We start from the raw sequence: 13,449 nt of genomic DNA, 5'->3' as shown, positions 1-13,449 counted from the left end.
TGATAATATCTTCAAAGAAAGATTCTATTTCCCCAAACAAGGTCACATTCGCAGGTACAGGGGTTGGGACTTCAACATATCTTCTGGCGGGACACAATTCAATCTACAACAGAGGCCAAAACCCAAAAAAAAAAAAAAAAAAACCCGTTGCCACAGAGTCAAATCCAACTGATAGTGACCCTACAAGACAGAGTAGAACTGCCCCACAGGGTTTCCAAGGAGCAGCTGGTGGATTCGAACTGCCGACCTTTCGGTTAGCAGCCTAAGCTCTTAACCACTGTGCCACCAGGGCTCCGTACTAGAGGCAGAGCAGCCCAAATTCAAGTTCAGATAGTGTGTGGCACCTGCATTATCAGTCAGTTCTTCACAGTGTTTTTCTGTGGCCTGACAGAGTCCAGAAGGGGAAGCCCCATGGGGTGTCTAGGAATCTGGAAAGCTTCCGCAGCAATCTCTCTCCTCTTCTCAGAGCCCATGTGGCCTCCTCCTCTACTTTGTTGTCCGAGACTCTTGAATATTCTTTCCCTGCAGATGCCTCACTCACTCAATGGCTTCCCCCATGATGGTCCCACCAGGCACCCTAAAATGGTGGCGGGCCCTGAAGTCCGCTCTGGTTCAGTTCCCCTCCTCTCTCCGACAATCCTGAAGGACTCTGCAGCGCTCCTGGTGAACTAGTCTTCTTCAGGGACTGTAGCATACATTTTTAAATTTCTGTGCAAGCAGATTGGCTTCCTCACAGACCGTCTCTACATTCCCTTCCATAATTTATGGCTGTGCTGGCATCTCTTTCCTCCTTAATCACCCTGACGTCTGGCTCTAAAACTGTGCCAACTGTAATTCTTCCACTTAAAAATAACAACCACATGTTTGTTTTATGTTTATTATTTCCTACCCCATTTATTACCCTCAAAGCTGCATCTGAGCCCTTTAGTTCCACAAGATGCTTGAGAGGCGTGAGTGCTGTTTATTCTTTGGCAAGACGCTTAGAATTTCCAGGGGGCTCAGGATCACAATGGAGAAAAGAAATGTCGTGGATATTTCTTGTACATGGAGAGGGTTTTCAGCCTTTTGTTACAGCCTGAAGATTTACATCCTTGCATAAACAAACCCTGGTGCATCAGTGTGATGGATCAGCATACGGCTATTTGAAATGACAGGCACAGAATCTACACTCTTACCCACAATCGAGCATACGGAGTCTCTGTAAATGCCACTTGCACAATAGGAAATAGCTTACGGGCATAAGGTATCACGGGGAAAGATGACCCTGTGGCAATAAAGACGAACAAATAATTATTTTGACAACTGTAAATGGATGAATTTTCTTGGCTGTATGTGTCTCCTATGAAACTGGGCATGTTTTAATATAAATTGATAGGGCTCCCACACAGAAAAAAAAGTCCGACGTTTTCCCTTTCCAGCTGGGTCTCAGATCTTACAGCAATTCTCAGCTGATGTGATGCTGCACCTTTGCTGTAGGTGCCCCCCCACGCCCCCCAAACACAAGTGTTTAAGTGCTCAGACTAGTGCTAATGGCTCCTGATTCAGGGTTCTCAAGAGTAAAGTAATGCTGTTTTCTGTTTCACAGGGTGGCCAAAACAAAAAGTAAATTCCTTCTACTGAAACAGAGAGTTGAGCTAGCATGCTCAACTGGCATAGTGTCCAGATGGCACTTCGCTGATGCCACTTTTCATGGTTGGTAAGCGTCCACCAAGGAGCCCTGGTGGTGTAGTGGTTAAGCACTCGGCTGCTAACCAAAAGGTCATTGATTTGAACCCACCAGCCACTCTACGGGAGAAAGGTGTGGCAGTCTGCTTCCAAAAAGATGACAGCCTTGGAAACCCTACTGGGGTAGTTCTACTCTGTCCTGTAAGGTCCCCATGAGTCAGAATCAACTCGAGTGCCATGGGTTCAATCTTTCATCAAGCCTGGCTGGTACAAAAGGTTAATGCACTTGGCTGCTAACTGAAAATCTGGAGGTTCAAGTCCACCCAGAAGTGCCTTGAAAAAAAGGTCTGGTGATCTACTTCTGAAAAACCAGCCATTGAAAACTCTATGGAGCACAGTTCTATTATGGCACACATGGGGTTGCCATGAGCTGGAATCAACTCAATGGCAACTGGTAATCTTTCATCAGTCTGTTTCATATCTTTCTAACTAGAGTGTAAACTCCCGGAAGGCACAGACTATATTTTACTGTGTTCATTCATTCAACGTACTTAGCTGAGAACCTACTATGGACTGTGCTTGGATCTTGACTCAGGAAATGGCAGTGAATAAGGCAGTCGCTGCCCCTCTCTGCTTGGAATTTACATTCATTAACAGGGAATCAAACGCTTAAGTGTGATTTCCAGGTAGTGAGAAGTGTTGAGGAGAATGTAAAGCAGGACAGTGAGACAGAGAGCTATGGATGGGGGCAGGGACAAGCTTTAGAGTGTCCACCCTGTACCTTCCCTCATGAAAGCTCATCATCAAATGAGGGGACCAATTTCACAATGTAAAGTGACAACTGTGAATGTCGGTGCTGTGAAGGACTAGTACCTGGATTTGACCTAGACAAGGAGGTCAGAGCATAGGGACTTGAGATCTTGACGAAACCAGACCCATGGAGAACACTACTCATTTTCCCTACATATTTTTCACTTTTTCTCTGAATGGCCTCTGAGACCAAGCTGAGATGTGCCAAGCCTTCCATCTCAACCTCAAGTTTCAGAAAACACTCTTAGGGATTTGGCATCAGCATTAGCAGCTCCTTAGCACAAAGTCCCATATTAAACCTTGTTAATGCCAGCCCTTAATATATCATTAAAGATGTTTGGAAAACAAATGAACAGTGAGAACTGAATGCCTTGTGCCATCCTTGCACGGACCATGTCTTTCACCATTGTGTTCTAGGACCTTGTTTTTCTACGTGGCCCGTGGAGTAGCAGCATCACTTAGGAACTCGTTAAGAAATGCAGAATCTCAGGCCGCACCCAGACTACTGAATCAGAACCTGCATCTTAACACATTGTATTTGCTTCTTAAAGACTGGGAAGCGCTATCTAGGGGTCCCCCTTATGGTGACTCTATATGCCTTCTTTTTAGCAGACACTACAAATTCTGGGTCATAAGTTTATATAAATAGAGGAGACCTAGAAAGTTGTCTTCGAACAATACATGTTTCCATGTCTTTATGGAGTTTTGGATCATTTCTGTCTGTTTAAAAATTGGAGATTCAGAGACTATCAGTGAGTTAAGAATATCTATAACAGGACCGAACCGAACCCATAGCTGTCAAGCTGATTCTAACTCATAACGACCCTACAGGACAGAGTAGAATTACCCCATACAGTTTCCAAGGAGTGGCTAGTGAATTTGAACTACTGACTCTGTGGTCAGCAGCCAAGCTCTTAACCACTGTGCCAATATCTATAATATTATATATAAACCTTTTGAGGCCACAGGACACTGCCAGAGAAAAGCATCATACTTGGCTTTTCTTGGGTTTTAAGCAACATCTTCCCACCCTGGAGGAGTTCATGTATTGCCAAGCAGGCCTGAGAATCAAACCTTGCTCCAAGTAGCTTCCTTCCATAGAAGTCCAAAGAACAAAGCTTAATTTCTTTAGAGCCCTATAAGGTTGGGTGAGTAATGTGATATACCAGCGTGTCATTTGGGGAGTGTTGTGGGTTTATTGATGTCCGGCAGAAAGCTAGGTTCACATTCTAATCCCTAGTACCTATATTACCGCAAATCACAGATTTGAGCCCCCTGCCACAAAGCCAATATTGAGACGGGGGAAGTAAGCAACAAGAGGCCTTTATTGAACACCGTGTTCAAGAGACAGAGGGGGCTAAATTTCCCCCAGGTTCTGTCTGTCCCAAGAGGGATACAAGAGGGCTTTATAGGGAGAGAGTCAGGGTTTAGAGATTTCCAGGAATGTTGATTCTTCTTTGAGGGGGACATAATGACAAACTGACTTGTTGATATCTTGCAGGCCTCTTTACGCCATCCTGGTTTCAGTCAGAAGATGGGTCTGGGTTTTGTTCAATTATCTCGCGTCCTGATGGTATTGTTCATTGTTTTTGTCACCTCGGAGAGAAACATGGTTTAATCAACAACAAAAAAATCTTGATTACCTTGTTTTTCTACAAAGGAACAATTGTGAGACAGGTCCCAGAACAAGTAATTGACGTTTTCAAAGACTAAAGATTTAATCTAAACTAGAAAATATATTCTCTCTTTAATACTAAAACACTACAGAAAAAATGTATTTTCTCTACTTCACCTATGCCGTGACCTTATTGGAAATAGCATCTATGCAGACATAATTCATTAACCTGAGGTCATTAGGGTGGGCCTAATCCAATATGCTGGTGTACTTATAAGAAGACAAGACACATAGAGACAGGGAGGAATGCCCTGTGACAATGGAGGCAGAGATTTGAGTGGTGGGTGTATGAGCCAAGAACACCAAGGATTGCGGGCAACCCCAAAGGCTAGAAGACAGGGACGGGACAGACTTTTCTTCAGAGCCTCCAGAAGGAACCAACCCTGTTGACACCTGGATTTCTGACTTCCAGCCTCCAGGCTTTGAGAGAATAAATTTCTGATGTTTTAAGCCCCTCAGCTTGTGGTACTTTGTTAGCGTAGCCTTAGGAAACTGGAGGATTTCTTTAAAAGTTTCTTTCCTGGTTTAGAACCTGAATTTCAAGTCCAAAACCTGTCTTCTCTAGTAGACCACAGCATGGGGCTGATGCAATGATAAAGAACACCTGAACTCACAACATAGCCCCTGTCGACAGGTACACAATCCCTGAGGATCAGTTATTAGGCCACTAGAGGGATCTCTTGGCAGCTTGTCTCCATACGTTGCAACTGTCACTCATCAAAAACGAAATTAGCTAAACTTTCACTTAAAGCACAATAAAAGAAAGAGAAGTAAATTAGCCTATTTTACTAGCATCCTGCTACTCTATCCCTAAAGGCTTTCAGATACCCCGATCATGTTGGGCTACCAGTCATTAGAAGGAAGACCTGTAACAGATTGCTAAAATCATTACAGAGATGTGCCCCACATCCTGCACTCTGAAAGGTTACAAAATTAACCTCTGTGTCCCACGCATACTTTGAAAACTTGTCACAATGCGTAATGTATATATCTCCCAGAGCCTGGGACATAGTTGGCTCCAATAATGCTTACCAAATACAATATTCCTGCAAGAGTTTTACAATAAACCAAGCTTAGAGTGTATCAAATTTTAGGTACCATGAAAGATGGTGTTCTTTCTCGATCAATGGGATGGCGAACATTTATTTTCCCATTCTCATGATCTTCCACAGAAAACAAACCAACCTCTGGATATTTACCCACACCAGGTTCACCGGTTAAATGTGTCAATGACATGTTATCACACATATTATCGAACAGCTGGAAGAAGAAACAATAAAAAAAAGAGAATGAGAATAAATTATTATGCAGATCAAGTATCAAGGCTAAGAATCAAAAGCATCTTTAAGGAATGGTACCCCAAAATTCCACATCCAGGGATTTATTTTAAAGAAATGAAGAGATGTGCAAAGACGTGGGGAAAGCATGCTGCCAGCCTTTTGGTCTGTAATAGTGAAAAACTAGAAACAACAAAAATGAGCATCAATATGGAAAGGACCATAAAATGGTACTCTGTTAACACACCCTGGAGTACCCTGCAACCTTTCTGGGTTAGATGACGGCTGTTTTTGTTTTTTAACTTATTTTATGTTATTTTTGTTGTTGTTGCCGTTGAGAATATACACAGCAGGACATATACAAATTCAGCACCTGCTACATGTGTATTCGGTGACAATGACGGCATGCTTTCAGTTGTACCAGCTTCTCACCCTCCTTTTCCGAACTGTCCCTCCCCCACTAACATAAACTCACTGCCCCCAACTTTCCCATCCAATCTTTCAAGCTGCTGTTGTCAATTAAGAGCTATGACTGCTAACCAAAAGGTCAGCAGTTTGAATCCACCAGGCGCTCCTTGGAAACTCTATGGGGCAAGTTTACTCTGTCCTATAGGGTCGTTATGAGTCGAAATCGACTAGACAGCAGTGGGTTTGGTTTTTTTGGTTTAGTTCTTAAAAAACACAATGTGCTACAGAAGAAAGGTAGGTTGTACAACAATACACACAGATTGATCCTTTTTTTAAGGAAATTCGAATTAGTAAATCTGTAGAAAAGTATCTGGGAGAATGTGCCAGTTTTTACTGTTGATTATCCCCTGAGGCAAAGAGGACAATAATCACACAGCTGATATTTAGGAAGAGCTGAGAATGCTCCAGCTTACTATCCTTCCAAGGCCTAATCCTTCTGCCAAGGGGATGTGATTAATCACAGAGGGAGATGGGGGTGTCTCTGAAGACTAGGTGCTTTACCTCACCAACGAGTTTGGGAAAGGGCTCTGGATCTTCTCCTCAAGCTCCAAGGTGGGGATGACTGACCTTCTCTTGGATCAACATAGACGCCAATGGCTCTCTCCCTGGAAGTTATAAAGACAGCGGTGAGCAGAGGATGGGGATGATGACAACAGCTCGTACTTACTGTGCATTTACTTATGAACAGGCACTGTGCTAACGCTTGGTACATGTTCTCTCTCTACAGCAGCCACCAAAGCTTAGAATTACAAGTCTCTGTTCTCCTGAGAACAATGGAGTTATTCCTAAACCATGGGGTGTGTGCCACCTGATGATTTTACATGGTTGCTGGGAGCCCTGGTGGCACAGTAGTTCAGCACTCTGCTGCTAATCGAAAGGTCGGTGGTTCAAACCCCCCAGCTGCTCCACGAAAGAAAGGTGTGGCCGTTAGTTAGATTACATCCTTGGGAGCCCTACTCTGTCCAATACAGTCGCTATGAGTCAGCATCGACTCAACGGCAATGGGTTCCTGGGATAATTTTAGGAACTACACAGACATGGCATTAAGGATTATGGCTTACTATGTGCCAATGCCTGCAGGAAGTAGGCATGCAGATAGTTGTTGAAAGAATGGGACAGTTACTCCCTTTTCTTTATGTCTCAATCTTTCTGAAACCACTTGTCTTGGTCATCTAGTGCTGCTGTAACAGAAATACCACAAGTGGATGGCTTTAACAAAGAAAAATTTATTTCCTCACAGTCTTGTGGGTTACAAGTCCAAATTCAGGAAGTCAGCTCCAGGGGAAGGCTTTCTCTCTTTGTCGGCTCTGGAGGAAGGTCCTTGTCTTCAATCCTCCCTGGTCAAGGAGCTTCTCAGGCTCAGGGACCCCAGGTCCAAAGGATGTGCTCTGCTCCCAGTGCAGCTTTCTTGGTGGATTGAGGTCTCCAACTCTCTGCTTGCTTCCCTTTCCCTTTTATCTCTTGAGAGATAAAAGGTGGTGCAGACCACAAAAAAAAAAAGGGAAACTCCCTTTACATTGGATCAGGAATGTCACCTGAGTCAGGGTGTTACAATCCCACCCTAATCCTCTTTAACACAAAATTACAATCACAAAATGCAGGACAATCAGGCAATACTGGAAATCATGGCTTAACCAAGTTAATACACAGATTTTTGGGGGGACGTAATTCGATGACAGCATAGTTGAGAAAGTCTCAGTTCAGTGCCAAGTTAATACACAGATTTTTGGGGGGACGTAATTCGATGACAGCATAGTTGAGAAAGTCTCAGTTCAGTGCCGATAGGCCTTTAAAACCACTTTGTTCACTGAGCTCCCTCTTCAACAGAGGCGGAGAGAAACACACTCAGATTTTTGGCTCAGAAACTCGTCAGGCAAGAGAGCACAGAATTTCACAACACGGTTTTGTTTGATATGATATATATACATATACATATATTTTTACAGCCATCAACTATTTATTACATGTGGAACTTGGTTCTAGCTACTCTGATTTATATTCACAAAATATAAATACTCTGAAACCTGTGAGAGCCAGAGCTCAACGGACTCCCTTGTCTTTCCAGGTCTCGCAAGTTTTCCACCTCTGACAGGGTGCAGCCTTACCACTTTTCTACCACCCGTTTTAGTGGAAAATATTTGAATTTTCCTGCTCTGACAGATTTCAACCTTACACAGGTTCCAGCTTTTGGAGGTTTTACTGTATTTTTGAAATTACTTAATTAGAAAGTGAATTGGCCAAAAGAATGACAGTGAGTAAATAATTATAAAGTTACTGCTGTTGTTGCTGTTAGTTGCTGGCGAGTCAGTTCTGACTCATGGCGACCCCACGTGTGCAGAGTAGAACTGCTCCATAGGGTTTTCGAGGCTGTGACCTTTCAGAAGCAGATCACCAGGCGAGGCACCTCTGGGTGGATTCCAATCGCCAACCTTTTGGCTAGTACTTGAGCACTTAACTGCTTGTACCACCCAGGAACTCCTAATCATAAGGTAGCATGACGAAGTGGCAAGAGCTCACACCGGTGGGGTGGGTGACTGCGCCCCTGTGCTGACCCTCACTCACAATGAAAAGTCTGAAGCTGAATGTATTTTAATTCCATAGAGAAGGAAATCATGTGGGCAGACTCCTGGGCTAGCACTGGATGGCTGCTGGCTGGTTTCCACAGATTGCCCATCTTCTAACTGGACACCCAGGGGTCGTCTACAGCTCTCATGCAGTCCTTCAGGATTCTAAAAATCTGCATCTAGTAAGTGTTTCATTTTCTACAAGCCAAAAATAGACAGGGCACTAAAGAATCTGAACTTGCAATCCAGTCTTTAAGTAAAGTGTAGACTCACTTGGTTTATTAAGAAATTGAATTCCAATCCACCCTTTATTTGATCAGTAAGATCATCCTTTCCTTGCTGGAAGCCGTTGGCGATATTGATCTTGAAAATAAAAATGGCATTAATGCGTAGGGAATACACTTATCAGAATCAGGTAGAAACTGCCTGAAGTCACACAAATCTTCCAGAATTAGAAAGAAAGGTGGGGAGGGGGGGGAGAACTATATTCATAAGCAAACCCTAATTAAAATTCAGAAAAACACAGAGTTGAAAGTATTTCATTTTGATAAATATAATTTCTTCTGAACATCTCAATTCTCGATTACCACTTCTCTTCTGTAATTAAAAGAGAATTAACCAAATGAATTCTCATGTATTACCACCAATGGTTGATGATGTTAGCTGCTGTTGAGTCGGCTCCAACTCATGATGACCCGGCCTACAACAGAACGAAATGCTGCCTGGTCCTGTGCCACTGCCATGATCTTACATTTGAACCCATTGTTGCAACTATTGTGCCAAGCCATCTCACTGAGGATTTCTCTCATTTTTGCTGACCCACTACTTTAACCAAACATGATGCCCTTCTCTAGCGATAGATCTTTCCTGATAATGTGCCCGAAGTAAACAATATGGTGGGTGAATTTTTTTGGTTTCTTGGTTTGGAAACCCTGCTGGCGTAGTGGTTAAGTGCTACGTCTGCTAACCAAAGGGTTGGCAGTTCGAATCCGCCAGGTGCTCCTTAGAAACTCTATGGGGCAGTTCTACTCTGTCCTCTAGGGTCGCTATGAGTCGGAATCGACTCGATGGCACTGGGTTTGGTTTTTTTGGTTTTGTTCACGTCAAAGATAGCGATAACATCTCTTTCCTGCCATAGGCTACATTTCTATCAATTTATCTAAGGGAAAAGATTTTTTGAACTCTTTGGGTTCCAAAGCCTCAAAAATCTGTCTCTTCAGATAATGAATGCTTCCTGATTAATGTTGGTAGTCAAATTAGGGGCCCAGCCAGGTATATAATTTAAAACGGAGCCAATTGCAGTTCTTGCAAAAGAATGAATAAACTAATTCCATTTCTAAAACAGGTGTAGTTCCAGATGCTCAGGGCTATTAGGAATACATTTACATTCCACCTTCTCTCTGGGCCTCAGTTTCCCCTTCTATAGACTGAGGGGATGAGACAAGATATCTTTAAGGGCCCTTTCAATTCCAAAGCTCTGTAAATTCATTTTACTCTTTTAGCACATAAACGGCTCAGCTGACAGTCATGTAAGAGTGTTAAAAAATAGGTTTGAAATGGTGAATATTTATACTTTTCCACCAAGATGCTTGAAATTTCACATCATTGCGTGTGTTTCCTTTCTCCTCTCTTTATGAGCGCCTTAGAAATGAACTTGAGATATCACATCTGGGTAATGCAGGAAGCCTGGAAATTGTCATATTTGCAGCAATTATTTTGTAAGTGCTCTTATTATATTTCCCATCCCTGCCAATTTCAGGCAGTTTGTCCAAAGAAGGTATCATTCAAAAGATTTACATAATGTTTCCTGTAATGTGAGGGAGGGGAAGGGGAAGCTCTCTAGAGGCTAGTTTCTCCAGCTGCAGGATCCACCGAACTGTTTAAGAGAGCTGCAGGCAGGCATCAGTACTGCAAGGCTCGCTCTAGACTTCATTTAGCAGATGGTGCTAGACTTGGGCCATTTAACCAATGTCATCAGGCTGGTCTGGCTGAGTAGCTGTGGCACTTTGAAGAGAAAAATTATCTGAGTCAATGAAGGCTTTGTGTCTACAGTGGTTACTCAAGAACTAAGAAGTCTACGTGGAAGCTTCGAAGCAGTACTTGCCTGAAACACTTGATGTATATCATTGTTGAATGGTAACTTTCATCCCAGGAGAATTTTGGATCCTAGACATCAGTATGTCAATTCTCTGTGGGTGATTTCTCTCGATCTCGGTTCCATACCTCTCTCTGGCTCCAGACCAGGGCTGTCCAAGGGAACTTTCTGTGAGGATGAGAAGTGTTCTCAATCTGCACTGTCCAATATGTGGCTATTGAGAACTTGAATGTGGCTGCATCAATGGAAGAACTGGAATTTTAATTTTAATTAATTTCAGTGTAAATAGCCATTCGTGGCTACCTCACTGGACAATGCAGAGAGCATGGAGTAGTGGATTTCTGGAGCTAGGATGCCTAAGTTCAAATCCTGTCCCACCCCTTGCTAGCTGTCTGATGTCAGGCAAGTTACTTAACTTCTCAGTGCTTCAATTTCCCTATGTGTATATATTTTTTTTATATAATGGAGAAAGTAATAGTACCCTCCTGGCTGGACCGTTGTGAGCATTAAACAAATACACACTTACGTTGCCGTTGTTGTTGTTAGGTGCCATCAAGTCGATTCCGACTCATAGTGACCCTATGCACAACAGAACGAAACACTGCCCAGTCCTGCGCCATCCTTACAATCGTTGTTATGCTTGAGCTCATTGTTGCAGCCACTGTGTCAATCCACCTTGTTGAGGGTCTTCCTCTTTTCCACTGACCCTGTACTCTGCCAAGCATGATGTCCTTCTCCAGGGACTGATCCCTCCTGACAACATGTCCAAAGTATGTAAGACGCAATCTCACCACCCTTGCCTCTAAGGAGCATTCGGGCTGCACTTCTTCCAAGACAAATTTGTTCATTCTTTTGGCAGCCCATTGTATATTCAGTATTCTTCGCCAATACCACAATTCAAAGGCGTCAATTCTTCTTTAGTCTTCCTTATTCATTGTCCAGCTTTCACATGCATATGATGTGATTGAAAATACCATGGCTTGGGTCAGGCGCACCTTAGTCTTCAGGGTGACATCTTTGCTTTCAACACTTTGAAAAGGTCCTTTGCAGCACTGCATTTTCAACGCGACTAGGAAAACAGAAGATGCAGAAATAAGAGCACGTTGGCTGAGCCGCCTGTGCTGAGCACTTTGATGTGTTATAGCGTTTACTGGCAGTACTACCAGGTGAGGTAGGTGCAGTTTTTAGCTCCATTTTCAGGTACAAAAATTAATATTAAAGAGGTTAAGTAAAATATCCCAGACCAGTTAAATCTGCACCTCTGGGATGGTGGGGGTTTGGACGTAGCCATTGGTGTTTTTAAAGCTCCTTAAGCACAGCCACCACCCATCTACCAGTGGAGGCTTGGGTGTTGCTAGGGTGCTGAAGAGCTTTCGGGGAAGTTTCCAGACTAAGATGGACTAGGAAGAAAGGCCTGGTGATCTACTTCTGAAAATCAGCCAGTGAAAACCCTATGGATCACAAGGGCCCAATTTGTGAGAGACCATGGGCATGAAGCAGGACTGGGCAGCATTTCATTCCATTGTGCAGGGGTCTCCATGAGTCAGGGCCACATGACGACAGCTAACAACAACAAGGTGGAGGACACCGGGTTAAGTAACTAGCCAGGTCACCAGCTGGATGTGGATGAGCCTGGGTTAAGAAGCAAGGCAACCCAGTCCAGTGCCCACAGTCTTTGCCGCCTAACCGCTGCACTGCCTCCCACCCTCGGCTGGTTTTAAGAGGATGACATCAACAGCAGTATGATAGCCTCATGGGTCTCTCCGCCAGCTCCATCTATGGGAAGCAAATCAAGTGGATCATAACCAACACGTAGACACAACATTAACCCCGTGGACTCTAAGTGCAAACAGAACAAGCCCAGATTTTCTCATATAACCCCAGCATCTATATCCCCATTTGAGCAGTGGCCACTGGGGTATGTGTAGGGAGGGGGAACTAGCCCTCCCATCTCCATCAGTTCACTCAAATCATCTTTATAGGGGCTGTTGCGGTTTTCTCAGCCTTATGTTAAGCGTGAATAGAAGTCTTTTTAGAATCTCCTGTTTGTGTGGATATAATCTACACAGAAGGGTATACCGTATAAAGCAGTTTTACCCCATCCCCTTAGCGCCCCCGCTACTCCCCGGATTGTGACCCTAAACCCCTCCTTTGCGTACATTCGACAGACTAAAGACGCGCTGTCCCCTTTGCCCAGCAGCACACCCACCTCCTTGCCAGGCTCGCAGGTCACTCTCAGGACCTTTCCCCTCCCTTCGCCCTAGAAGGGGCAAGGCCCACTGGAGCTGTGCTTTCTGCTCCCTGCACCTGGGGCGAAGACCCCACACCTGAGTCCTGGGGGCCATCCCGGCTCACCTGCAGCAGCACCGGCACTGGAAGCAGTAGCAGCCAGGTGTGTCCCCTGGAGCCCATGCCCATGCCAGGATGCCCAGGCACAGCCAGGCCAGTGGATGACAGTGGTCTCAGTCTCATCTGGAGCCAGGACCCTCCTTCCCAGCCCAGGAGCCTTCAAATGCTTACCTGCCACCTGGGCTGCTGCTTTCATCCCTACTCTCTTCCCCCTGTTCCTGACCTTCGTGCGTTTGTCAGGGTGGGGAGGGCTGACTCTAAGCTTTAACCTCACTTGCCAAGTAGAGGTCCCAGGAAGGGTGTGGGGGAAATAAAACTGCCAGGCCTGCACACAAGAGAAGCGGCAGGTGATCTCCTGGGGTGACAGCTGGGTCTCAGGTACGCAAAAGCAGTACTTCTGGGTTTGTTTTGTGGCTGCTGCTGCTGCTGCTGTTGTTGGTTTAAGTTTCCCAAATTTAAAGGCCAAGGATCTCTTTCAGGAGCAAGATTTGGTAATGACCATGCCTTACTTCCTATGGCCCCTATCCCTCTTAAAACAAAGAATTA

At 44.4% G+C, this 13,449-nt stretch overlaps 1 protein-coding gene across 1 annotated transcript in view; it reads right to left on the bottom strand.

The window, feature by feature from the left end:
- Positions 1–12,972, bottom strand: part of CDH26 (cadherin 26) — a 45,322-nt gene extending 32,350 nt beyond the window's left edge. Inside the window, 4 exon segments of the mRNA XM_064276442.1 lie at positions 5,249–5,410; positions 6,397–6,434; positions 6,437–6,467; positions 12,910–12,972. Of these exon segments, the coding sequence (XP_064132512.1) occupies positions 5,249–5,410; positions 6,397–6,434; positions 6,437–6,467; positions 12,910–12,972 (294 nt within the window).
- Between the last annotated feature and the right edge of the window lie 477 nt (positions 12,973–13,449).

Source organism: Loxodonta africana, chromosome 24 (genome assembly GCF_030014295.1).
Source record: "Loxodonta africana isolate mLoxAfr1 chromosome 24, mLoxAfr1.hap2, whole genome shotgun sequence".
Classification (NCBI taxonomy): domain Eukaryota; kingdom Metazoa; phylum Chordata; class Mammalia; order Proboscidea; family Elephantidae; genus Loxodonta; species Loxodonta africana.
The sequence above is the reverse complement of the archived record's forward strand: the minus strand, read 5'-3'. Positions and strand labels throughout refer to the sequence as shown.